This window comes from Puntigrus tetrazona, chromosome 10 (genome assembly GCF_018831695.1).
Source record: "Puntigrus tetrazona isolate hp1 chromosome 10, ASM1883169v1, whole genome shotgun sequence".
Lineage (NCBI taxonomy): Eukaryota > Metazoa > Chordata > Actinopteri > Cypriniformes > Cyprinidae > Puntigrus > Puntigrus tetrazona.
This window is the reverse complement of record NC_056708.1, coordinates 5,957,312-5,984,926: the sequence shown is the minus strand read 5'-3', so window position 1 is coordinate 5,984,926 and position 27,615 is coordinate 5,957,312. Positions and strand designations below refer to the sequence as shown.

Genomic DNA, 27,615 nt, shown 5'->3' with positions numbered 1-27,615 from the left:
AATGTTTTGTTGTCTTTAATCAATGTATAAATCCACATACATGATATAAGATTCATAATGTGATAAAGTAACAAAAACGCGAGTACAAACCGTTTACAGAAAAACAATAACTGGGTTGCAAACAATTTCCTACTAAAAAAAAAAAAAGGGAGCACAGTCTGGTTTGAACAGTCTCTGATTAAAAAGCTAATGTATAACAAGTAATTACATATGCACATATTTGCAAAGATTCTACATTCAGTGAATTTGTGGTAGGCAGTAGATACAAAGATGCATTTCGTACTGGCAGAAAATAAAGATTTCCATCAGAGTGCAATTATAGTGTTTTTGGCCTTCTGGAACCAAAATAAAATCCATATAAAGCTTCTTAGCTGTTTTTTTAAAAACGAAATAAGGTTTGCAAAATGTTTGGTTTAATTGTAAACAGTTAAGCTCTGGTAGTTAACATAACTCTTTATTGTCAGGTTCAGCAGACGGCCGGACCACGGGGTTCTGTGATACGTAATTAACTCCCATGACCTGCAGTGAATTTAATCATTTCCTTTCCGTTTATTAGATTCTTCCTAAAAAAAAGACACTGATGCAAATAATCAACCAATTTTACACATTTTCTTTTCTCATTAAATGGCTCAAACTTCACCGCTGAGGCTCATTAAAACACAAAAATGAGCTCAGAACGTTAAACAAATTCTAAAACGTAAAGCCCGCACACCATTAACCAAAAAAAAAAAAAAAAAGAAAACAGGAAACAACTACTGGATGATAAAGGGTTAAGCCTTCAAAAGGTTTCAGCGATTGTCAGTCTGGTCAGCATTTTTTTTCCTCCGTGTGTAAAATTTACATGAATGGTGTCATTGGGATTGTAGCGTGTATGAGGTAGCGGATAGGAGCGGGTAGAGAGGACCAATGATTGTCAAGAAAACTGAAGTTGCTGCCAAAGCAGTACTTCAATCACAATTTTCAGTGAAATGTTTGACAAGATTTACAGAGGACTTTTTAACGCAACTCGATTCGCCTGACAACTTGAAGGTAGCTACAAATTATCCTGCTCCGCACAATAAAATATTCCTGTAACCAAGCATAAAAGAGCTTTGATGAGGTTTCCAAATTATAATGTGCACTTACTGTCAAAATAGGAATAGCAGAACAATCGAAAGCCTCTGCGAAAATCAACTTTCAAAGAGGGGCTCATTGGGACAGCTTGAGCATATTTATTTCGAATTCGGTTTCATCAGCAACAGCAGGGTGCACAGAGCAAAGTCCTGTATTAATTATTCCCTCTTTGATTTGCATCTCTGGCACATAATGTAAGCTCTTTAAATGACAGTTCTCTTCACTGCGCTTTGGCCCATCCAGCAGGTAATGTCATTTCCATTAGCTGGGCAGAGCAGTGTGTGTCCTTAGGTTGCATTGTGCTTGAGTGGTCCACAGACGTCCAATTAATCGTGACACCCGGTGTCCTCTATAGGGTTGGCCATGCAGATGTGTGTTGATGGGAACCGTGCTGTGTCCAATCTAGGTTTAAGAACATGCTAACATTTGGCTGCAGTTCTAACAAATCTAATCATCTTAAGTGTTTCAACACAATTTCTGACCACTTAAGAGTAGAAAAACTAAAATGGAAACAGAGCAGGCTAATCAGCACGAATGGTGTACTTACTGTCCTTTATCAGAAAAGCACAGTGTCGGGTTCTGGGTCAGTGAATGACGTGAAGCTCTTCCGAATCTCCTGAGAAAGGAGCGATTCTTGCTTGCAGTGAGGAGGAAGTTCAAAGAGCGGAACGGATCCCTTCACACCAGTCGGAGGGTAAAGACCTTGGGTCAAAAATACAACGGAGACGAATGAAACCAGAAAAAGCCAAATGTCGTGAATACATTACAGTTCAAACTCTGTCTTTGTAATTTTGCTCTTGCAGTTGGAAGCTCTGAAAAAAAGTGTTGCATTGCTACTGTGATACTGTATGATTGCTACCATACTGACAAACCACGGCGTTTGGATGTCAGAAAAGAACACTATTGTAGTACCATTGCATAAGCGCAAACCACAGTATTACCGAAGTAACATCTTTAAGAAAAAACTGTTTGGATGTGGGTTAACCTCCTGACTCACAGAAAAAAAGCTTAGTGAATGAAGTATTTTATGTAATTACATTGTTTAGAGCATAAGAAACAAGTGGAAAAATATTATTTTTTGTGTCCTCTCCTCTGTAGATGATCAACTAGACACCAAAAAGGCAAAAACAATGTGATTTTGTGATCACCAATCAATTTTTAGGTTTCAGGATTTTTATGGCAAACTTTGTTTAAGGCTGATTCTCAAATATGTTATAAAATATATAACAAAAATATTTCATATATAGTTTTGTTTTATGCAATATGTGTGGAAACATTTCCCTAAACTGGTCTTCTCGTTAAACACAGTGTATCTGTAAACAATTTACATATTAATGTGCTGCTGTTAGGACAGCATGTTGAAAAAAGATTTCTCATAATGGGAGTAACAACTGGCCCGATTTCCATAACAATATCTAGTATTTCAATTGTTATGTCTCCAAAAATGCACCGCATTCTTTTTTGCCCTGGTGTCCTCTACATTGGACATGCATGAAATGATGTCCTGTTTCATAACACAAAGTCATATTTGGATTGAAATCCCTTTAACATTTTCATGAGATGTTGCTTAATTTTGATTTAAATGACAATTACAAAAAAATAATCATATATCCATACATTTTTTCACTAAATTACTTTTAACCATCTTTAAAGACCTAGGAGAAGGTGTGGTCGTGGTGCAACATCTAAACATTTGGTATCTCTGAAAAGCCTTGATTGTGTTCTGTACATGACATCCAGGCTTAAAACTGTGACATGTGAGGTCTCAGAGAAATTAACAAAAATATAATGTCAAATACAGAGGCAAAAACACCATAACTGGGAGTCAGGAGGTTTTAAACTGAGCCCAACTCAACAGGAGAAATAGACAACTTGCGTTGTATCACAAGACGGATTAATCGACCATAGCTCATTTTTTAGCTTTTCAGCACAGGGAATTTTGATATAGATATCATAATAACAATAAATCACCCTGCAACAGTGAAAGACCAGGTTTCCTGCTATCTCTGAAGATATATTTTCACTACAGTATGACATTTCTGATGAGTTACAATGAGTTACAGACAAGTATTTTTCTTACCTTTTTGTTTCAGGTCTAAATCCCTGCCATAATCTTTAGTAGTGCTGATCTTCTTCTCTTGACTCTGTAGAGCTGACATTTTGGGTTCCACGGGATGCATTGGAACGTACGCGGAGTCCCATTCATAACTCTCATCCACAGAGCCTCTTCTAGATCTAACGTCAGAAGATAAAAAAAATGTGAGGTATCATTTAGTTTAATGTGGACACCCTTAAATCAAGCTACTGTCCTGTAGAATTCAGTTCCAATCATGCCTGCTCCAACACACCTGCTTGTAATTAACAAAAAAACCCTGAACAGCACTTTATAGAACTTCTCATATATTTCTATAATATCTATAAATCGTGATTGACTGACAATGTAATGTTATTAGTTATCAAAGCACAAATGAGTTGACTGTTAACGCTTTCTCCAATGGTAAGTAATACATACTCTCATATCTCCCAAAAATAAGACAATCTCTGCCCAGAACACCTTGATTAGCTGGATCAGGTTTGATTGATTGGGGTAAATAAAAGTCCAAAAACATATTACCATGCAATTAGCAATACCATGGTTTTCTGTTTAAAAATGCAGATACTAGAAACAATTTTGTAGGAGAATCCATCATAAGAATAAACTGAAATCATTAGAAATAGCTTAAGCTAAATATATGGAGTAAGGCAAAGAAAATACAGTTGTACCTTTCATGCCGTTCAAGCTCATGTAGAACTGCCTCATCTCTGTCACTGTCCTCTGTGGTCTCTGGAGAACTGGTCAGAGGGGGGCTGAGAGAGAACTGCCTGCTGCTAGGGGCATCCATGCTGCCCCTGCCACTGCTTTGGCTTGCATAGCTTCTGTAGCTTCCCTCTGTCTCGCAACTTTTCCTATATCTGTTAATTTCCACATCCACCTCTTGCCCATCTTCATATTCATCCTCTCTCTCCCTCTCTTGGCTTTGGCTCTGTCTTCCAGATGGCATGGCTGGCAGAGAGGGACAATAAGGCCGAGGCCAGCTAGAACCCCCTGTTGATAAGGCAGCATGAGTGCTATGTCCCGAGACTTTGCTGGATTTTGAGTTACTCATGGAGCCATCATATGATTTAGAGGCCTGATGATAGGGGTCTTGTGTTTGACTTTCTAAAGGCACAGATGAATCTATTTGCAAACTGGGACTACTTTTAGGATTATCTGCCACAGATTTAGGTCTGCATGGAAGAGGGGACAATGTAGAATCTCGACCAAGTGTCAACGAGTCTATCCAGGCATCAGGGGTCAAAAACTGATCCTTGTATAATTTTGAGTCTAAACTTTGTGTGCTTTTATGTCGATTCCAATTGTTTGAGCCCAGACTCTTTGTCTTCCGAGGCATTGTTCCAGAGACACTGATTTGAGATACAGTTTTGCTTGACCAATCGTTTAACTTCTCCTGTTTTCTTAAACATGTATCTCCTGATCGCTCATTTACAAGATCTGATAATCTGGGTCGGTCATAATTTAGAGTCTCGTAGCTGTGATCCGAGCATAGAATGGACCTTGAATATGGCGATTGGCTGTCAAGATCAGGTCCATCTACACTCATTTCAGAATAAACATTAGTTGGATTTATCTGTCTAGTGCTTCGTTCTATGGTCTGCCTCTGCTGATCGTCTGAGGATGAATAAATACATAGATCATAATAATGTTGACTTCTGCTTGAGGGCCTCTGTCCTCTATGCCCTACATCAGTTTGGGTCTTCTCCAATTGGTAGACTGAGGGTTTGTCCATAACACGACCCAGACTTGACTCAACAGGAGTTCTGCTTCGTCTTCGATCCCATGTTTGCGATTTTTGGCGTTCCCCTCTGTCTAGACTACGAGACCTTTGGTAGTTTGATCTGTGGATGGAATAGTAACCTTGTTGATTCTGCCTGTACTTGGTATCCTTACCATGAGAGGTATGTAGGGGCACCAAGCTTGCAGAAGAAATTCTGTGTCTTTCCTCCCATGGAATGCAAGAAGCCGCTCTTCCCTTCAACATGGTGTTTTTCTCAGTTAATAGGCTTTGTCTAATGGCTTGGTAGTTACCCTGAGGAGTTGAAGTTTCTCGAATATTCCAGATTTTTCCATACTCATCATCTGTCTGTTCATTACTATATGGATTTCGATCAACTGTGTACTTGCGCAGTTCCCTTTCAAGCTCCTCTCTCTCACGAGCTAAAGATAAACAGCGGCTTAGGTTTCCTTGTTCCCTCTCGTGCTCCATCTGCAAAACCAGGGTACTGGCTGTAGAATGTTGGGTACCTTGTTTCACGGACTGCTGACCCAGAGTACTTTCTGAATGAGGATAGAGAAAAGACCCACTACACTCTGATGAGAGACTTGTCTGGTCTGGTCCATCCAAGAACTCTTGCTCCAGAATGGGCATGTAATGGCCGTTTAATGAGAGGTGCTTAGCCATAGCTCGTGTTCTGCTAGAAGAAGGGATATCTGATGCGAAAGGTGGAAGATCCACCGAAAGGACAAAAGGTGGCTTTTTTCTTTCATCTCTGTAGGATCTCAAAGACTGGGATTTCTGGATTCTGTAGCTCCTACTTCCATCTGATGACTGATGGGAGTTTTGACTTGGGATTCTCTTGATATGAGAACTGGTAATATTGGAGTCTTCACAAGAATCAACAATAAAGCGTCCGTCAGGGCCTCGGTGGATGAAGTCCACAGAGGACACAGGAGCAAGTGATGCACGTTGGAGATGGCTCTCAGGGAGGGAATGGTGGGATGGAGGGTGAGCTTGAGGCAGGAGATGTTGCCTCTGGGCATGTAAATCACTGTGACTAGACTTTTCAAGGGAGGAGTGATTGGAAGAAGAGGAGGTGTAGGAGAGTGGACGAGCAGGTAGAAGCCTTTGGTTTAGGGTGTTGTCAGGGCTGCTAAGGTGAAGAATAGGAATTTAGTACATTACAGAATGGTTGCAAAGAATAGGAAAAAATTGGGCAAGTGTTTCATGAGGGGAAGGGGTGGTGAACTTACTTTTCAGAAGGGTTCTTATTTATTGCAGGAGGGAGATCTGAAAGGTGGGAATCAATTTTACAATGGAATGAGTAACAGGATAAAAGATCATGCATGAAGAATAACAATATGCGGAATGAGTGAGAGCATCTTCTAAGATGAAGACATTGATGCAGACAGTTCTAAGCAGTTCAAAGTGTTGTTTCTTTACCCTTGGCATTCTGTCTACGCCTTCGGTTCCTTTTCTGAAAAATGAAACAGACTATTGCCAGGGTCAGGATAAGAGCAAGACAAAGGAGTCCTACTCCACCCATTACACCAGCCATTAGCTGGTCAGGAAAGTCTAGGAGGCGGGAACTGGCTGGGTGCATATTCATTCCTGTAGAGCACAAACAAAGGTTTTAATGTTTGGGTATTGTAAAAAGTATAGCTTAGAGTAATAAATTCTAACAATTTCTAAAAGAAATATTACAGGCAGGTGATTAGAACAGGCAATGTGTGAAGCACTAACCTATGGTAGAGACACTGATTGATGGACTAGGCATGCTTAGCTGATCTCCACGTTGAGAGAGAAGCCTCAGTTCATACTTGCAGTCCTTCAGAGAGCAGAGAAAAATTACAAAATAAGGATGATAGCAAAGGAAGAAAGGGTTGCATTTATCAAAACTGACAAGCTCACTGATTCTTGAAAATCTCAGATCATGTCTTTGAGAATATTTACCTTACATAACCCTGGAAGAAAGATTTGACTCTCAACTGGGCTAATGTTCTCTTTCAGATTAATCCATTCCCCTCCTTCAAGGCGTGACTGTACGACAAAACTGTCAATAGGTAGAGACTGGGACTGAGGCACTGACCACCACAGAAGGATTCCCTCTGAACTCTTATTGATCGAGAGATTCGTAGGTGGTACCAGCTTGGCCACAGCAGGAAGTGCATCTGTAAAGTAAAATATTAAATAAGAGAGAGGCTGACATGAGCAGCTGGATTTTATTCAATTATCCACAGTGTGTAGCATAAATACAGATGGTTTAACATTAATTTGAGTCTGCATGAAGCAGCCAGCACACAGGCTATGTGTTTTAAAGACCCAGTTAAATTGGAGTTCTATCTATTAGCTTTAATTAGCACCTATATATATTTCTAGAAAATGACTAAATTAATGCAAATTGCTGAAAATTCTAGGATATTAAAATTGAAATGTGCAGCCTTTTTTCGTTCCATGTACAATAGTTTGTTCAATATAACGCCATCCTCCTAATATCATATGTCACTTAATAGCAACAAAATGTAACGAATCATGGTTCATGGTCATAAAAATTAGGTTCATAAAATCTTGAAAGTTTCTTATGCACAGCTAATGTTTACCCAGAGTTGTGATGGTGGTGATTTCACTGAAGGGCCCAGTGCCAATTTTATTTTGGGCCATAACACTGAATTGGTACTCAGTGGCAGGAAGAAGATCGGTGACCAACAGACTGTTTACAGTGGAGAGGTCTGAGAAAGACAACCACTCTTGCTTTTCCTCTTTCCTTTCTGCTGACACCTGCTTATACCTGGAAAAAAAGAATGTTAGCAAGTTTCCAAAAATTGATTTATGAAGACAAGCTTAAACCATCTAGTGAAAAGTAGCAACACTACTAACTTTTTCCAGTAGCATAAATTTTGCTAAAATAATTTAAAGTGACATTTTTGCCAACTACTAGGAATGCAAAATGACAAAAATGCTACTTTTTGTGCACCTTCTTGAGATCTGTATTGTGCATGCTGCTTTGTGACATTTGGCATAAATTAATCAGATAAAAATTGCTCTAATTACAAAATAAAATATCATCCGACTGACTACAATTTCAAAATACTATGAACTCTAACAAGGCAAACACCAACCAGACAGTGAATTTCTGGGCATATCCTCCATCAAAGCCAGCTACCCAGGAGATATTGGCCTGGTTAATTCCTGGGATCACAGATACTGATGACACTGCATGTGGACTTGTACCTGTGAAACAGAAGGAAACAAGATATGTGTGACATATGAAGTGTGATACATGAGGTGTGACAGCAAGTTCAGTCTAGATGAGGACTATCTTTGAAAAGCTTGAGGGGCAGCAAGACAAGATTCCGTTTAGCCACTTTTATTTAGCTGAAATTCACGCCCAAAATGAGCACAAAACTGTCTGTGCTAAATGCTTTAAATGATCTAGATGCTTTAAGTCTTACCAAGCACAAGAACTTTTGTTTTGATGGATACAGTGGCCACTCGGTTGGTGGAGCTGCACTCCCATTCCCCCTGGTGGTCTTTACTGAGAGGACGCAGAATGAGGGAGCCATTCGCGGCTACAGTGAACAGTGAGCGAGAGGCTGTGCCAACCTAAGAGGAGCAGTGCCATAATGAAGCATATAATGAGATTAAACACCAATTTTAATTAAAACTTGATTTCCAGCTGTAAGGGTGTGCATTATAATATTTGGAGAAAATTAAAATTTTGTGCGTGCAGGACTGATGCTATATTTTCTAATGCAATCAGCACAGTTTTATATAAGCTGTAAACTATTGCTGTTGAACATTAAACTCATAACATTACAGGAATGTTCTATGTGATTATATCAATCAGCAACATCTATGGTTTGTTGTTTACCACAGAAAATGATTTCAACTAGTCCCTATGTATGAAAGAACAACGTGTACAGTAATACACATTGGCACACACAATGGAAGTCTATGGAGTATACAAAAAAATCTTTATAGACTTGCTATTTATAGTATTTCTACTGATTAGAACTGAAAAAGGGTATTATTATATGGAATCTATTCACACTATGTTAAAATAGCAGGAAATACTTATTGCAAATAGTGGCAATTATCTACACCTCAGTATTGCAGTACATTATAAAACAGTATGCAATAACCTATTTAGTGTAAATTGTAATTTTAATTCAAGTTATTAAATGGATGCTACTTTATTGGGACAATAAAGCCCTCCAGACCCGATACTTTAAATGCTTTTCTGATGTGATCGACGCAAAAAGGGGGGATTCGAACCCGGGTCGATCACATCAAGATGAGAACAACACACATCTAACCATCTACACCACTTTTGTAATGTTGATAGCCCAATCACACCTTGGTGGGCGGAGTTAATGAAAATAGACACTACAATTTTTTTTTACTGTAGATACTGTTTGTTTGTGCTACAAAATATTGTAGAATACCATCACTTTGACAACTGAACCAAGAATGTAAGTGTAGGGGGAGAGTGTAATGACTTTCACCTTTTTCCAGCTGACTTTTGGAGCCGGATTACCGTCCATCTGACATGGAATAACAAGCATGCCTCCAGCATCCTGTCTGTACTCCTTATGAGGTGACACTTTAAATGATGGAGGATCCTAAATACGAAAAGACTTCAGTTATGGCTTGAAAATTCACACCGATCATATCTAATCGTATTTCCATTCCATCACTTTCATCCTGCAACATTCTAATTTAGGTATCTGTTATTTATAGAAGCTGCCAATAAATAAAAATAAAAAAGGTAAATGTGACTTTTCTTCAGAATTACGCATTTACATCTCATAATTCTGACTTTATAAGATGGAATTGTGACATTTAAAGTCACAGTTATGAGAAAAAAGGAATTTACAATTTGCTGTTGCGAGTGTATGTGTGTCAAAAAAAGTGATATATAAAAAAAAGTGACTTGACCTAAAGCCCTACCTGTAGTACAACGGAGGTGGGCTCAGACTGGCCCATTGTCCCAAAGCTATTGTAGGGAGTACATGTGTATACACCTGCAGCGTCATCATTAGCTGTTGCTATGATTATAGAGCCTTCTGAAGTCAGTGTCCATCCAGGATACTGTTGAAAAAAACTCACAGTTATTCTGAGTGATTTCTGAAATAATGCTCTTTGAAAATATGTGAGGTTACGTCATCAAGAAGGGGGTATAAGTGTAAGCACAGCATGGTGTCACTGAATTAAAATCGATATGTCAAGCATTAGTAGCAGAGAAAAAGCACTCAGGAAAGCACTTAGGAGTAGCAGTGTACTTATAAAATGTACATATGAAAGGTTAAAAAGTTTTTTTGTATGGATAGTGAGAAAAGCAAAAGTTACTCACCGTGCCTAAATCGAGTGGTTTGTCATCTTTGATCCAGTCAACATGTGATAATGGTGGTTCAGCTCTGTCGGGGCACGCAATGACGCCCCTCAGGCCAGTGGGGAGGAAGGTCAATGAGGGCATCTTCATCACCTGTGCTGGGTCTGTTTTTTTAAACATTATTTTTTATTTTGGGGTATAATAATTTTTTTTCTGCTAATCGGTTTCATTTATTTAATCAAATAAATGTAATAAAAACAGAAATGTAGTGAAATATTACTGCAATGCAAGATAACTATTTTCTACTTTAATATATTTTACATAATATGTGTATGTAAATATAAATACGTACACATACAGTATATATTTTGAAAATATTAACATGTATATACATTTATTCTTATATTTTAAATTATATTATATTTGCATTTAAATATATTCAATATATAATTAATGTATACAGTATACATACATACATATGTAAACAAAAACCTTTATGGATGTACAGCACTTTTTATTAAAACGTAACTATATATATATATATATATATATATATATATATATATATATATATAAATATAAATATAAAAATATAAATAAAATAATAATATTTGGATGTTCTATACTCTATGTATATAAATGTTGAAACTAGAGTTGTTTCTTGTTAAAACTGGAGTATAGTATTGTGTGAAATTCATACTAGTGCAGGAAAAAAATGCTTACGCTGCACCGTGAGGGTAGCCGAGGCAGAGGGAGAGACAGGAAGTCCATTAGTGGGCATACAGGTGTAGTTCCCAGAATCCCTTGGAGTCAAACGCGATATGAGAAGTGTCCCGTCCACTATGACCTTAACACGAGACTTCAGAGACCTAAAGGAAACACACATGAATACTGCACAAGCTGCATGTAAATAATAAGGTGGAGATTCACAGTTTTAGAACAGAACTGACTCGATGTGATAAATATCTTCTCCTTGTCTTTGCCACACGTAGGTCATGTTGGGTGGGTCAGCTTCAGCCTGGCACTTCAACTTGGCATCCTGGGTCATGTTGAGAACAGTGTCCGTTGGAGGAATTACGATCACTGGAGGGCCTGTTGTTAGAGAAAACAACAAAAAGTGTTCCATAATGTAGCACTAGGAATAGTGCATTTGACTTACTTTTCCTTTAAAAGTATAAAAATTAAAATTAAATTAAATATATATATATATATATATATATATATATATATATATATATATATATATATATATATAAAATAATCAATGATGTAGCACAAACATTGCTGAATCAATGATGAATCATGCTTGAATCTGCTCTTACTTTTTGAGCTACAAAGGAAGTGTGCTTAAATGTTATGTACAAAAACACCACTAGGTGGCGCCATTCAATCAGAAAAGCTTACAGTATTGATGTAGGATATTAAAAACTCTAGTGAAAATGGTCTCCCTTCACTTTTTGGGGGGTCAATAACCATATTTTGAAACAGAAACAACTGCTGTGCAATCAGTGCAATACATGTGCAATCTGCATAATTAATTTTAATATGGCTCGCACTAACATGCAAACATTACACCATCTAATAAATATTCATGAGCAAGAGTGATAAGGTTTATAACGGCCTCCTGAACTCTTCTCAGATCATTTCAATGTACCTAACCCGAGTAATAGGTAATCATCCTAAATGAGGACACTTACCAATGACTTTGAGCTTTGTGAGGTGAGTCACATTTCCTTCAGCGTTGGAAGCGTGACACTGATACAGGCCTGACGTTTCTCTGCTTACAGCATGAAAAGATACGCTTCCATTCATGATCTACAGGATCACAACGAGAGATATAAAGTGTGTGAAAAGAGAGCAGGGGATAAATTCTAGATCTGATCCTCCACTGCATTTACGAATCTGATGAAGTCAATCCATGTGTGTTAGCTTTAAGGTCAGAGTGAGCACAGCCCCAAAGTTGACAAAACAAACGTCTTTCATTTCCAGGAAAATAGATTAAAATGCTTCTGACTCATATAGTTTGGATTAGTGTATGCATATTTTTGTCCAATTAAACGCTCTCCAAAACGAGCACTTTTTTTTCCAGGCTCTGACATGAAGTAAATGTTCTAGTCTGTTTTTTTTTTAAAAAAGGAAAAGCTCCTGGATATGTTCCACCCATATTTCCATACAGAAATATATCAACATAGGGAAGATAATAGCATTACGTCAAGCGCGACGTCCCACCTTTACTTTGCTTTGAGGATTTATAGGCCGTCCATCTTTGGACCAGGTTATTGTGGGCCGTGGGTTTCCCTGAGCTGCACACTTCAGGGTCACCGATCTCCCTGCAAACACTTCAACTTCAGGAGGGGAGGTCTCCTTAAACACGGGAGGCGCTAGACACGGGAGCAAGCAAAAAAACGATCAGATTCCACATTATGAAGAAAAGTTCATAAATTGGTTATTCTTCATGTTGAGAGTTACTAACAAAAAGTGATGCTACTAGATTTAGTTTTACTACAGGCATAGACATACTTCACTGATTAAATTTTAAATGGCATATTCTTATAACTATGACATAAATCTCCATTACTGTAAATGTATAAATGTATCTTAAATTTATGTGTGTGTATATATGTATATATATATATATATATACTACTATATATTTCCCTCCTCTGGTCTATGCTGAATTATTTTTATCCCTGGTGGGTATAAAATGATTTGGGAAGTTCTATAAATTCACGTTTTTAGTTAAATGATTTGCAAAATGTGCTTTGAAGTCCCGTTTTGAATCAATGTATATTTATTATCTCAATAGTTTATAGCAAAGTACTAATTCAAAATGGTAGACTATCTAGCCATGCGTAGCTTACAGATTTGAAAGATAAAGGTTTAAAATAGCTCGCCCTCAACCTTATTAATTTATTTTACTTTAATGAAAAGCACAGTGGAGTCCAGCCAGGCCTGCAAGATGCTCTTTCTGCTTGGCGTCCTGTGGCTCAAAGAACTAACGAGCTGAAAGCTGAACCTAATGTCAGAACAGGCCTCAAGTGGCTTCTGTAATCTGGCCAACAGTGAGTCTGAGTGTCAGAAAATGGCCTCAAGGTGTGGCCGACAGAGACAGAGCGGACTCTCCAACAGGTGCATGAGCACTGCTGGATAACAGGTGCATGTATTCATTCATTGTTCACTGCATGTTTGAATGGAGTCGGGTTTGGGTTGTGGGATGAGTATAATGGCATTGTCTCACTGACCTTACATAAAGATAATTGCTGCAATGCTTCTGATTCAGACTACAGGTAAAATTGGATATCTTTACTCGCTATAAATAATTCAGGTCTACTCGTTGGATGGCGAGCCTCACCTGTAACAGAGAGTAGAGTCCAGCTCCCGTTGCTGCCCGTCTCATCTGTGGTTTTGTCTAGCGGGAGGATTCGGCATTCATACAAGCCTTCGTCTTCCAGGAGAAGCCCCCTCATCTGCAGGGATGTTCCCCTGATGAGTGACACTCGGCCTGGACACGGTCAGGAGAGGGGAAGGGTCAGAAACAACAAACATGTACAAAACAGACGAAAAGTGCGTATTACTTGCAAACTAATTTTCTAATATCGATTTAAAATCCACATGAGCACTTATGAGCGTGTACAAAAACCCCCCAAAAGCTACAGCTAATTTAAGATAATTTAACTTAGGTTCACAACTTTAATCTGAGGTTAAAATAAAATAAATGTAATTTGTGAGTTTGCCAAAAACAACTGTATATAAGTGTATATATACTGTAGATATAAATTACACAATTTATTGTGTATATAAATAAATATGAAAATAAATATAAATAAATTTTAAACTTCAAATTTCCAATTTCCAATTTTCCAATTCCAATTTTGAAATTATAGGTCTGCAAAAAATCTAAATGCACACATTCCAGTATGAGAATATCAATATTGCAAACAAAGCAGTTCACAGTTTCTTTGCATTTAAATGTAAATTTAATTCATTTAAAATCTAAAATACACATTGTAGATTTAAGTGTCAAAGTTACCTTAATTGATGAAATTTAAAAGCAATAAATTAATAATAATAAAAATAATTACAATAAAAAACACATACATTTCAGCTGAATAACTTTTTCAGATAAATCAAATTGCATAAATAAACCCTATTTGGTTCAGACTTAACTTTTTTTAATCAAATAAAATAATTCAAAATAACATAATCTGTCATTTAAATGTAAATAAAAATATAAATCCTACAATACACATATATTTATTTACATGTCCAATAAATCATATATAGGAGATTTTATATCAATTAAATATTGTTAATTAAAACATTTCTTATAGCTGAAAAACTATTTATTTTTTGTCATTTTTAATTTGTTTTTTATTTAAATGAATAAATAGCTAAAACATTTTAATAACTAAAACATTTTAAACCATTACACCGTTTAGTTTAATTGGAGAAGGCTCAGATAGATTGAGTGTTTAGTCTAGATCTTTTTAGAGCTTGAAACTCTATCTCTCGGTTGCCAGGTGACTGCACCCTGCAGCGACGGTGTTTGCTGACTCACCCCTCCCTCCCCTTTCGTCTCCCTCTCTTCTGTCTTTATCTCTCTTTTATTTACTGAAAAAAAAGCTTTTCAAAGACTTGTTTGTTTCTCAGCCTCTATAGTCATTTAAAGAGACCGGCGGTCAAAATCTCCACCACGGAAGCCACATCAAAGATAAAATAGTCTCAAAACTAATCGTCTGCAAACACGTGTGTGGCCGATGCATGGAGTATAGCTATGATGTGTTTATGAAAATAGGCGGTGACAGCAATCATTAACCGAGCTCCCAAGAGGAGTGACTGTGGAAACAGGACTCAGCCTGAGATAACAGCTGAGAGCATCATCACGGTCCATCCGCCCCTGTTTATTTTACCCGCATGGAAGCCGGAGGTCACGAAAAAAGCACATGGACACTATCATCCCTGGGGATTTGGGCTATACAGCTTGTTCCTGACCAGCCCAGTCACCCAGGGTACAATCCGGCACTAAAATGTTGCCATGGTCCCTCCTGCCAGTGGTTTGGATTTGAATTTAGTTGCCGTGGCGACAGGGATTAAAATCAGTTCGGGGTGGGGCTTAGGAGGGATTTAAACTCTCAAGTTACTCGACAAAAAGCTGAGGAGAAAGTGAACTGTTTAGTTTTGACATTTCAGAACAGCTATAGTAGGAGGGAAATCACAGAGATCTCGTAAGTGTTTCTTCAAAAGAGCAAACTGAGACTTCTGTCAAACATCCAGATTTCTCTCCAGAGAAGTTTCAGATGAGATCTCACTAATATCTCAGACTGTGTTCCGATTTAAAAAGATGTGAGTCAAAAATCTGCTTGGGGAAAAAATGATTTAAAACGATTTCATTATCCATCTTCTTCTTCATCGCTTTTATTATAAAAAAATAAGCTGTATAAGATACAATAAACATAATTCTGTGCATTAAAACCAAAAAGGAACTTGATTTTCAAATGGTAACGGATTTGCGATAACTGAATGTAACATTTTGTCTGTCATAAAATAACACGCAAGGTAGAAATTGCATAACAAGGTAGAAATTGCGAGAAGCCTGCAGATGTCTAGGGATTGCATGCTTTTCCTGAAAACCCACACCACCGGATGTTTTGACCGCCTCATCACTTTCTGAGAAGGAGAAAATGGCGTCCTGAATGACTTTGACATGCTGTCTGTCAAAGACGGAACGATAACACCTAATGCATGTGAGTGTAAGTTTGTTCAGGTGCCAGGTGATTTTTAAAAAATAAAACACAGCCAATTAAGTTAAGGCGATTATCAAAGTTGTAAAAAATATATTTTAATGTTCTGCTAACACTTTACAATAAGGTTCATTACACTGTAAAAAAAAAAAGTAAGATTTAAAATTTACGGTAAAAAACTGGCAGCTGTGGTTGCCAGAATTCTAGCATAATTACGGTAACAGCGTTTTTGGTTTTACGTTTGAAGTTAAATTGAAATACTGTAATTGATATAATCTTAATATACCAACCTATTAAAGTACTGAAATCTGTTTTGTACCTTTGAAATACGCTGATAACCACCAAATGCAGGTGTTGATGAGAAAGGCACATGATGAACCAAAGCCCATCACGAGCAGCTTTTAAATATGAACACTTATAGAAGGTATTAATATTCCTATTAAAGAATATACATTTTTTAGAAATAAATACATAACTCCTCAGCAATCTTGGCATATTTATGCTACAGTGCTACACTTTCAGTCCAACATTTCTCTAATTTATTCCCTTTTTTAAATAGAAACAAATGTGATATAAATCAAACATAATATAGAAAACGTAATTTCAGAGGTTGGAAAAAAACATCTGAGCAGTAAATCTGCCCTCTGTGCACATTTTATGAGAAAAGCATGAATAAATGAACCTCGGGAATGAGACTTTATGACCATTAATGAATAATTAAAAACAGGACTGAGAAGTAATGCATAAAAAGCACTGTGTGTGTTCACCTGCTTCCTGGTGCAGCAAAGATTTATCTGAATCTTCACACGCAAGTACAAACTCACTTGTTTATGACCGACTAACCATTTCCCACAGCAGAAGACGGTCGTACAAACAAACGCTCGCTCTGTTGCTTAGTCGACGGTGGTTCAATTCTCAGGAGAAACTAATATTAGACTCCTTAATGTACGAAGTAACATATGCTGCCGTTTGTATCCACTTACTTCATCATACGGAGCCAATGCTCACACTAGGTTTGCGTTGAAAGAATAACAGTTGTTTTACAAGTGCTTTACTGTCGTGAAATCTTGTTTAAAACTAAACGTAGGAACCTTTAGGAAGAATGTACTTCGATAAAGTAACACTCAGGTCACCGCAACCACCCATTCAAATTCAAAAAGGTTCAAGGGTTGAAGTTTTGCTAGTTGGAGGTTGCATTCAACAAGTCTGTGACTTGAGGCTATGAAACCTGGAGTCTAAATCCTATCCGCCGCCTCGTATCCCAGAGACATTGTGTCACCTCTTGGCACAGGTTTCCCAGGTAGGGACTCTCCGGTTTCATCTCAGGAAAGCGAGGGTCGGATTTCACACCGCAGTCGTCATCTGTATTCTTTTCATTGTGTTTCAAGACACTGTTATCTTTTGAAATTTGAATCACCGCGACGGGCTACTGGGAAGCTGCTTGGTTTGATTGGACCAATGGCCTTTCAAGATAGCGTGCTGCTAGTTTGAAAGAGTTTTGACTCGATCGAGTGCTGAACGCTGACAGACGAGGGGGATGGGAGGTCACTTGGAAAAGAAGAGAGCGTCACTAAAAAGCCCTCTGATGGTCGCGCTTTTCACTGCTTCTACTTTACTGCCAATAGTTTTAGGTTTCTTTAGCTAAGATACATTTTAAAAAATACCATCACAAACCCTAAATGTGCATGATTTTATGGCATATCACTATGAGTTCCAGGGTGGACACATGAGACACCATATAGCCTAAGGTGACGAAATTCACACCAAGCTCACCCTTCACCTCTTCCCATGCTGCACCTGCCCCCCTCACTGCACAAAAAGTCCCGGCTTTAGACCTTTTGTTTCTTTTCTTTGTTTCTCATCACATAAAACAGCAGTTGTGACGCCCTCTAACCTTTATTGGGCTGTTGGTTTAAATGAAGCCATTCTTTCCTTCCTTCAGTTCACAAGGAAGGGATGTGAATAAAATCAATACTTAGTGATGTCTCGAAACAACTGAAAATGCTAATAGAAAATGCTAACACTCTCTGAAATACGTGAGTTCACTATTAAACGAACTTTTGTTTATGAACAACAGATTCTTGCACAAGTAAACAGACACTGCATGTCATACAATTTTCATTTAAAAAAACGTTTGCTTACATTATCATTTGTTTGTCCGAGACAACAAACTTTCTTAGAAACCATTGTCGATACACTATATAACCTGTTGCTTGTCACACAAGAGTTTAAACTGGTATATTAAGCATCCCAAATAGCTTTTTGCACATGTATACTATACAAAACTGTTTATGATTCACTGCATGTTTTACGAGTAAACAATTTCACTTGTTGCTTTCGCACAAGAGATTCGCTTAAAAGGTGTCGGTTGTTGCACATGTAAACAAATAAGCTTACAAAGCATTGCAATTTCAAAACGTTGCTTGATGTAAACAAGTTTGAGCATGAAGTGTTGTGGGTAAACAGATTCACTAACAAGTATGTAAATTAACTTAAAAAGTGATCTACGTTCACTTGTTGCTTGCGTAAACACATTTGTGTACGAACTGTTGCACTAGTAAACGAACGCACTTCTCAGTGGTTTCCTGTCACACAAGTAAATAAATTAGCTTTCAAAGCATTTAAAATTCACTTAAAAAAACACGCCGCGTAGCGGTAAACAAGTTGAAGTGTAAAGTGGAGCGTGTTGCACAAGTAGCTTCTAGTACAAGTAAATAAATTAGCTTAAAAAGCAATAAATATTCACTCACTGCACAATTTTGTGTATAAACTGTTGCACAAGTAAACAAAATCACATATGAACTGTTACTTGTTGCACACATAAAGAAAGTGGACAATTCACTGAAAATGTTGCTTGTTGCCCAAATTTTAGTATGTGCCATTTAAAGAATACTTGTGGCACGCAACAGTTTAAAAGTTAACTAAAGTTTAAAGTGAAAAGTCTTAACCTATAAATGTTTGATGCATTTGTAAATAAATGTGTTGCACAAGTATACAAATGAACTTGTAGACTGTTGCTCACTTGCTCACACGTAAACAAATTTGTTTATAAAGTGTCACTTCTTTACACTACATAGACCATTGCTTGGTGCATTCATTAATATGGCTACGAACCATGTTATTAAGTTGACTTGACTACTTATTGCTGATGCTCAGTAGGTTTGCATTCCATCGCCCGGGCAACATCGCGATGAACAGGTGCAGTGCTGTCTTCGAGAATTTGTTTAATTGCGCAGGGACTCACAGCGCTCACGCATAAGCTGCCCACTTACTGCCTGGAAGGTGAGGCTCAACCAAGCACAGAAAACTCGCAGCATTACCAAGTCAGCCTGTTTCTTTCTATATTATAATCACTGCATTAAAAAGAGGGTATTTTCAGCCTATTGAAATACTCTTTTCCCCATAGACACCCTTTGTATTCCAGCTCCCAAAGAATACAATAGAGACTTCGGCAATGAGAGAGGGAGAAACTAGCAGGTCTCACAGCACACAAAAGAGCAGAGTTACTGTAAGCTGAGACACACTATGACCGAAGTGGCACTCAGGAGAACGAATTACGAAAAGAGGTGAGAGATGCAGCATTGTTCATGGTAGGATGTGGTTGACGACAAAATTTCAACAAAATCGATTGAAATGGGTTTTAGTTAAATGCAATAAAAAGGAGTTACAATTACCGACCAGTTTTAATAAACAAAAATCTGTGTCCACGTTTTGAAGTCAACCCTGTTACTGTATTATTACTGATTTTTTTTACTATTACAAGAAATGTAAGATGAAATATGTGAGACACCCTATAAATAAAATTATTTGGACCATTTCAACGGAGAGATACATGACCTCAATATTCTCCACAATTTAAAACAACAAAGAATTAGGACTAACAATCTAATAACTAATAATAATCGTGTACTTTTCTTTATAAATAAATGTAGCAATTACAGCAAATCAGCATCTAATCCAAAATTAGATATCCCTGACTAATTTAGGTTTAATTTGCAACACTGTTATTTATTATGAATTCTTTTTTTTTCCTGTTTTTCATTTCATTTTAATACATTTGCTAACACTTTATTTTAAGGACTAATCCTCCCTATAACTAGCTTATTAGCATACATATCACTAGTATATTCACTGTTACACTGATACCTAAATTTAACAACTACCTTATTAAAAATTAACATGGGCAAATGAGGGTTTATTAAGGGAATACTTGAATATGTGTTTCCTAAAGTGTTACTATACATTTTATTTTAGATGCAAGGTAACAGTGTTGTGAAAATGTCAACTCTGTAATTTATTACCCATTGATAATGTTTACTCCAAATGTTATTTTTATTATAATTATAATTTTTTTATTTTTAATGCATGGTAACAGTTTTGCAAAAATAAATAAAAATCAACCCTGTTATCTATCATCCATTCATAAGTTTTATTGCAGTTTTACTTTTTTATTTTGAACTGGATATTTTTCTTTTTTGATGTAACAGAGTAACAAAAAATACAACCCTGCATGCAGCTGAGGCTGTTGACCTCACTCACCGTCATAGCTGGGATGCACTCTGGGATCGTGGACTCCAAACTGGATGAGGATGGGGATATCATAGCCCTGACGCACCCACTCTATGACGTGTTGGGGAGCAGAGCTGCCCTCGTCCAGGGCTGGAAGACTGCATGTCAACACTGCAGTGTCCCCTTTTTTGGCACGCACCTGGGTTTCACCTGCTCTTGTGTGACCTACGATTATGAGAAAATACATGACAATCCTGTAAATACCAATGCCGCCTAAATATTTAAACTAACAAAGAGAACAAGTGTGCTGTCGTGTATATCAATGGTAAAGGAATTACTGTATAATACTCACTGAATAGGGACAGCACTGCAACAATGACTTCCAACAGAGGAAGGTTCTTCAGTAGCATGATGGGTATTCATACAGATTCACATACCTGAAGAACATCAAAACACACAAGATCAAACAACAAGCAAACATACCTCGACCACAAAAAGCATTACGCTAAACACAACCTGAGCTAAACCATATAGTATGTCATAAACCCGTCCACCCCTCTTTTGCTTTACCTGTTCCTATAATCTGAGAGCACACAGGAGGCTTATGGGATCTTATGTACGCATTGTATTGTATGCATGTAGACAGTACGCTCAACAATATCTTTGAACTAATTCATCTATAAATTACTCATAAGCAATGAGTCAAGCTCGAGCCCAGCATGTGATGTCTTAAGCTCTTGGGAGGATGCTCTAAACTGGGTTTTCCTGCAGTAAATGTGATTAAATTCACTGTAACTACCAAAGCCTCTCTCATTTATTACATATCTATGCAAAATAAACATTTGCATTATGACCTAATTCCATTGGATTCAAAATATCAGTTTTTGTTTACATAATATATGTGTGTACTGTGTATATTCATTATGTATATATAAATACACACACATGCATGTATATATTTCAGAAAAAAAAAATACGTCAAATATATTTATTTAGAAAATAAATTACATCAATACAAATATAAAAATACAGACCTAAATATTTTCAAACTATTTACTGTATGTGTGCGCATTTATATATATATAACATACACATATATAATGGAAAAATATATATTTTGGATGCAAATCATTTGACAGCACTAATATATGTTTAAAATATTCATGTTAAAAATGTTAATGTACACATACAAAAGTAATGCAATTAGTTACTTTTTTATTGAGCATTACTATATCGTAATGCATTGCTTTCAAAAGTAACTTTTACTAACGCCGTTCACGACACAGGTATCACTTCTTGACATGTCATGTTAGCTACACATAGATCTGATCTACTAAACCTTTGCAATGATGACTTCACAAGTGCGTATACCATCAATAATGGCCATGTGGGTAGACAGGAAGTTTTGAGACCACTGCTAATACGCCCTCAGTGAACGCCTGAATGTCACTGAGTCATCAGTCTAACACTGCACGTCTAGTAAATCATTAACACATCAGGAAGCAGTAGGTCTGTTGGGTGCCGCTGGAAATACTAAAGCGTGCGACTCAAGCGAAGGGCAAAGCTAGCGCATAGCTTACTGTGAGCCTGTGCGCTACGCACCAACGCACAATGCAATTGCTCAATCCCCCCCTGCACAACGAGGGAGGCCCATTCTTAAAGACTCCTGAAGGGGGTCCCAAGACAATCCCACAGGTCACACGTTTCTCACCACACACTCGGCTACCAATCTGTTTACTTTGCTAGCGTCTGTTCAGCCATTCAGGGAACATGTGGTGCACGATCACGAGAACTTAAGTAATTAAGTACAATTTTTATACAAACGCAACGCATCAGCTCTATGGGATGCTGATAAACCTGTTTTTCTCTGACAAAAGCTGGTAGGTGAGTGCTCTGTTACCGTTTGCCGCGCGTTCCCACAACTAAAGCTAATGTTCTAGCAATGTTCTAATGTTCTGTTGTTTCAAAACATCGAGAGAACGTGCAAAAGTATCGCTCCCAAAACGACTAATTGAAAAATTCCCTTTTCATTATGGTTCTAAAAGCTAAAACAAAATCGGTCATTTGAAACATTCATAGAAAGGTAGAAATAATGTTTTCTATCTTAATGGGAACGCTAGCAACAACTTAGTCTTAACACCATCCCAGCTAGACCAAAGTCCTACATAAATTACTTGGCGCACAAAGGCTGTCTTTCTGATTTACTGTTGTAGTTTCAACAAGCTGCAGTAAAATCCAATTTCTTACCCTTCAAGGCCAAGGGTTACAGCACTTGATCATTATAAATCTCATCTAACCAGGGAGCAAACGTTGAATTATACCATTTTCTGCTGGTATAATGACACCAGACCGGGAACATATTGTGGGATATGTTAATTTGAGGCACTGAAAGAGTTCAATTGGGTCGTCCATTCATTCTTGGGGTTTACAAAGGACAGGCTGAACAAATTTCTCCCAGTTTATAAATCTGGCTGTGATGAGAAGGAACTGGGCCAAATCGAGCATGAAAGCTAAATATAGAGCATTTGTTACAAGCTTGAGCTTAATGCAAAAGGATCACCAATTCATTCAATGTTCTGCATTCAAGCAAAAAAAAAAAAAAAAAAGGATGACCATTAAACTCAGAAATGTTGTTTAATCAAGCTGGGCCGTAATAATGTTCGTAATAATAACCTACCAGATAAAGAATCTTAAAGTCAACAAGAAATAAACTGACACTAAAACTTTTTTAAAGTTCACTATTAGATTGTGCAACTCAAAACTTTCTATAACATGTAATAACTGCTGCTTCCAACTTTTATTTTTCTGCTGATGTCACTAAGGCCACACATTTAGTGTTTGTTAAAGCAAAAAAGTATTTTAGTGCTAGTCCAATAATTGTTTTGGTTAAGTGACTGAAATAAGGTCTGTGGTTTACACAAGGTCAAGATATTTTCAAGTTTTTTTTCAAATACATCAATAATATTCCCTTGCGATTTTTTTTTACTTGACTTGAAAAAGGCAGTTCCCGGGAACATTAAACATTATGATATATTAACTAGAGATTTTTTTAATGAAAACTGAAAGAATGAGAATCTTATAGCCATGCATGCTTACCTCTGGTGATTTTATTTAGGCTTTAAAATAATAATAAAGTAGTGTTAATTTGTGAAGATTTTCATGATACATCAATAATCCAAAAAGCCAATTGAAAAATCCAATTTTTGGGGGGGAGTTTTTTTGTAGAGTTTTGCAGAGAGAGAACCAGGGTGAACCTACTGTGCCTCCGAAAATCTTCACTGGAGAACTCTACATAACACCAACTTCAAATGTTTGAATTCCCAATTTGTAATATGGTGTCGGTGAATATTCTATTTCACTTCATGAAAGTAAAATGAGATTCTGAGGGGGCTTCATGTTGACTTTAAACGAGGCCAGAGATGTAACAAAACCCTCAACATGATTGTGCTCCTCTGAGATGAGGCGAACCCGAGCTTCAAAGAAGCGCAGAAAACATTGTAAACGATGAAACAAACAAGAAAAATCCACACTGGCGACCCGCAGAACTGTTTACCCTTCGAAAGCTTTTTAAAACAGAAGTCGGGTCATGCCGTGAAAGCGAGTCCTACTTCACAAACGCATTTGTTCAGTAGAGCAAGTAAACAGATCATCTGCAGCAGCTGGACCTGAAACTCTGAGGCTCAGAGCAGATTCCCTGCTGACGTGATCGCAGCCACACCGGAGCTCGCGGAATTAATCAGCCAAATGGCCTGACCATTGATTTGTAGAGATCAGAAACGTTAACCGACTTTCCTCATTTTACAAAGCTTCAACAATACCCTTTTTTTTACGAACTCAACAGATGATGCAGCCAGATGTGCGCTTAAAAAAACCATCCAAACACATTTTAGAATGATAACAGAGATTTAGTGGCTATAGGTGGATTGCTTTAGTCCATTATAAACCTGTTAATCCAAAACAAATTAAATAAAAATAAAAGGAATGAGATCACCGTGTAAGAAAAAACATTCAGTCAACCCATGAATTTGTCGGTCCTCACCCAGCATGCAAATTCCTGCAGTGGTGCGAACACAAACGAAACTAACAGTGACAGAAACAAGCACGTACGAATTCAAAAAAAGTGTCAAACCCTCAGAAAAACGTCATGGGACGTTTGGCGGGGAGAGAAAGTGCCTTATCCATGACTCGGCTGATTATCCGGTGATAATGATTTAACGCCACCGCATATGCAAGCATAATCATAATCCATACGTTGCGTGGTGCCGTGCGCGAATGCTCGCTGATTTGTGACAGCTGGGATCAGACACAGACACTCGGTGTAATCCAGGATAATCTGGCTTCAGTGAGCCTGGAAAAAGGGAGCGATTAATATCGCTGTAAATAAGAGCGGCGTCCCTACATTCGCTGTGGTGTGCTGAGAATTTGACTACCTTACGCATGCGGCTGACTCGGGACCTACACGTGAGTCACACCGGGCTAACATTTGACCAAAAGGAAAATCCATCGTCACAAACATTGTTTGCACTCAATAAGGATTGTTTACACTCAATTAGGGGAGTTTGATCAATGACGGGCTTAATGAACTTCAATAATGGCCATACAATAAGAGCCCGAGAGAGACAGAGAGAAAAACGTCCAAATGCAGGAATGAATTCACATAAGGATGCTTTTTGCTTTTAAAGTAACTGGGGAAAATCACCATCAACCTGATTTTAGATGAAGACGTCAGAAATTGATTTGCGGCATCCTGAAAGCCTCTGCTGGGTGGATGCTGGACATTTTGCTCGAGCTGCCCCCCGCAGATCCACTTGGACCCCTAGCAGGGGCAATTAAAACACTTACTGGACTGCCACTGACGGTCAGACGCTAGAGAAATCCCCCACTGCTCAAACAACACACAGGCAACAAAAAACTATTGCCATAATCTGCTTTGCAACAACAGAGCCAAATGAGCAAATAAATGTTGCTTACAGTAATACTTACCGGTGTATAAACAAGATCCTGTATGTTATAATATTAATACAGATAGGTAGATAGATAGATAGATAGATAGATAGATAGATCAAATTAGAGTAGTAAAGTTACTCAACCATTGATGAAGTGTTGAGTGACTAATGTACATAACTTATTAAAGCTACTAAGAGATTAATTAGCATATAAGCTCATTAAACTCTAAATTAAATAGTGCTGTAGTTATCATTCACTCGGTTTTAGGATCACACAAACCGGACAGTTAAAAGCCAAAGTGTTTACTACACATTACATCATCAAACCCGTTTATACTCACCTGTATCACTTCATCTATCAGCTGCGGTAAGCAGCGCTGTTTGTTTTGCGTTGAAGACGGAAAAACACCGCGACGAGTATTATTCCAAAAGTAAGAACTGATACTCTCTCGGCGTTAATTCCATGCCGCAACCATTTCTCAAGGACGGCATCAAACATTTATTTCCGGTAGCATTTTGGTTTTGCTCTTGTTTCTTAGAATGCAGTGATGAAAGCGAAGCGCATAAACTTTGTCTCTATGGGAGCTCGCGCATCAGAGCACCTCGCGCGTTCACTTCGCTCACCCCTCCCGCTCCCGCGTCACCGAACTAATGCAAACACGGGCGCGCATGCGCAGACCGCACGCGGAGAAACGAATGGACCGGTTCACAATCAGCTGTCACGTCTAAAGAAGGAATCGGTATTAATAACAAAGTTACGCTTATGTTTCATGTTTAATGTCAAGTGGCATTTAAGACATAAAACGTTTTCTTTGTCAACCTTACATTTTTATAGCGTACTGTGTTTCACTATAACTCTGACCTCATAATAAAAAGCAGAGGCGTGCGTGATGTTGTACTTTGGTCAAGATCCTAAACTTGTTTGTCATCTGGGCACACGGAAATCACTCGGGAGTAAACCTCAGTAAACTAGTGACCCTGTGACAACTGACGATAAGAGCTGGCACAGAATGTGGTAAAACGATAGCTTAAGTTAAAGTTTATGGGTGTTGCCATGAATTTAAGTGCGGCTAAACGGTATTTAAATGTCGTATTGTAAAATACAAACACGCAATCTATCACTATGTTTTAACTGCAATCAAATGCATAGGATCATATTCCAAGACAAAGTTTATCTTCTTCAATAATGACTACTACTAATACCATTTACAATCACGGTTAATAATAGTAGTACCCTAATAATGAACTGTTACATGCCTATGAATTAGGATTTTATACCTTAGGAGTCTTCAAAGTTTGGCTTGACTTTTGTTGTGTGTAATTTATGAAATCAAAGAGTATTTTGCGAGCCCCCTAGCGGTGGCAGATCACTTGCTATATATCGTGGGTCCAACACTTTCAATTTCTGGCCGCTAGAGAGCAGCAAGTTTCTTGTGTCTTCTCTTCAAGACAAAACGGAAAGGTAAACTACCCTACTGTATGATTTACAGTACATACTTTAAAATACTATTACGCACCGATAAATGTTCCACACAGCAGTGTGCTATGTTGTTCTCATTAGGTTGCATGTTTAATACTGCTGAAGTTAGCAAGCTTTAACGTTGGAAATAAAAACCGTTATGAGTCAAAAACGATAGAAAGAAAAGAAGATATGAAGGCTGGTTCAATAACACTGAAAACTGAAAGTAAAGCTCATTGTTCGGTGTACCCAGTTCTCTGCCTTTTGTAATACAGTCTACTTCACATTTTGTAGTAAATCATCCAGATATTTGATAAAGGTTTAACATTTAATATTGCACAGAATGCAACAGGTCCCTCATCATAAAACAGCAGGGTTCTACTGTATGCCATGTAATGAGTCAATATATATATATATATATATATATATATGAATAGTTTATTTAGAAAAACATAACTCAGTGTTGAACAATTTTCATTTTTCATTGCTTTCCAAAAATAACTAACAAAATAAAAAACATGATATATATATATATATATATATATATATATATATATATATATATATATATATATATATATATATATATATATATATATATATATATATATATATATATATATATATATATATATATATATATAAAGAATATGATACTTCATTTAAACATTTTCAATAAAATTAACAAAACCAGTTTATT

The 27,615-nt window shown here is 37.4% G+C and overlaps 1 protein-coding gene across 3 annotated transcripts; it reads right to left on the bottom strand.

The window, feature by feature from the left end:
• igsf9a (immunoglobulin superfamily, member 9a) lies at nucleotides 1-26,088 on the bottom strand. 3 transcript variants are annotated; one of them, XM_043250727.1, is made up of 22 exons: nucleotides 25,798-26,088; nucleotides 20,863-20,947; nucleotides 20,541-20,735; nucleotides 13,613-13,762; nucleotides 12,490-12,641; nucleotides 11,958-12,075; nucleotides 11,211-11,352; nucleotides 10,984-11,129; nucleotides 10,282-10,424; nucleotides 9,879-10,019; nucleotides 9,434-9,550; nucleotides 8,381-8,531; nucleotides 8,048-8,159; nucleotides 7,529-7,716; nucleotides 6,882-7,099; nucleotides 6,672-6,756; nucleotides 6,372-6,539; nucleotides 6,182-6,218; nucleotides 3,877-6,081; nucleotides 3,194-3,348; nucleotides 1,661-1,815; nucleotides 1-1,515 (listed from the first exon to the last, which is right to left on the bottom strand). In XM_043250727.1, the coding sequence occupies exons 2-21, from the start codon at nucleotides 20,918-20,920 to the stop codon at nucleotides 1,670-1,672; spliced, it is 4,827 nt and encodes a 1,608-aa protein (XP_043106662.1). In that variant the 5' UTR covers nucleotides 20,921-20,947; nucleotides 25,798-26,088; the 3' UTR covers nucleotides 1-1,515; nucleotides 1,661-1,669. The 3 variants fall into 3 exon arrangements, with proteins under 3 accessions (XP_043106662.1, XP_043106664.1, XP_043106663.1); XM_043250729.1 differs by having other exon boundaries at nucleotides 3,877-6,078; XM_043250728.1 differs by lacking the exon at nucleotides 25,798-26,088 and adding an exon at nucleotides 25,217-25,376.
• Between the last annotated feature and the right edge of the window lie 1,527 nt (nucleotides 26,089-27,615).

What these genes read in the sequence shown, in the direction of transcription:
- igsf9a (XM_043250727.1), bottom strand. Translation starts at nt 20,920, where the DNA reads ATGCTACTGAAGAACCTTCCTCTGTTGGAAGTCATTGTTGCAGTGCTG. An exon ending in GGCTACCCTCACGGTGCAGC is followed by an intron (nt 10,425 to 10,983) that starts GTAAGCATTTTT and finishes TTAAAAAAACAG; the next exon opens with ACCCAGCACAGGTGATGAAG. An exon ending in AATAAGAACCCTTCTGAAAA is followed by an intron (nt 6,082 to 6,181) that starts GTAAGTTCACCA and finishes TCTTCACCTTAG; the next exon opens with CAGCCCTGACAACACCCTAA.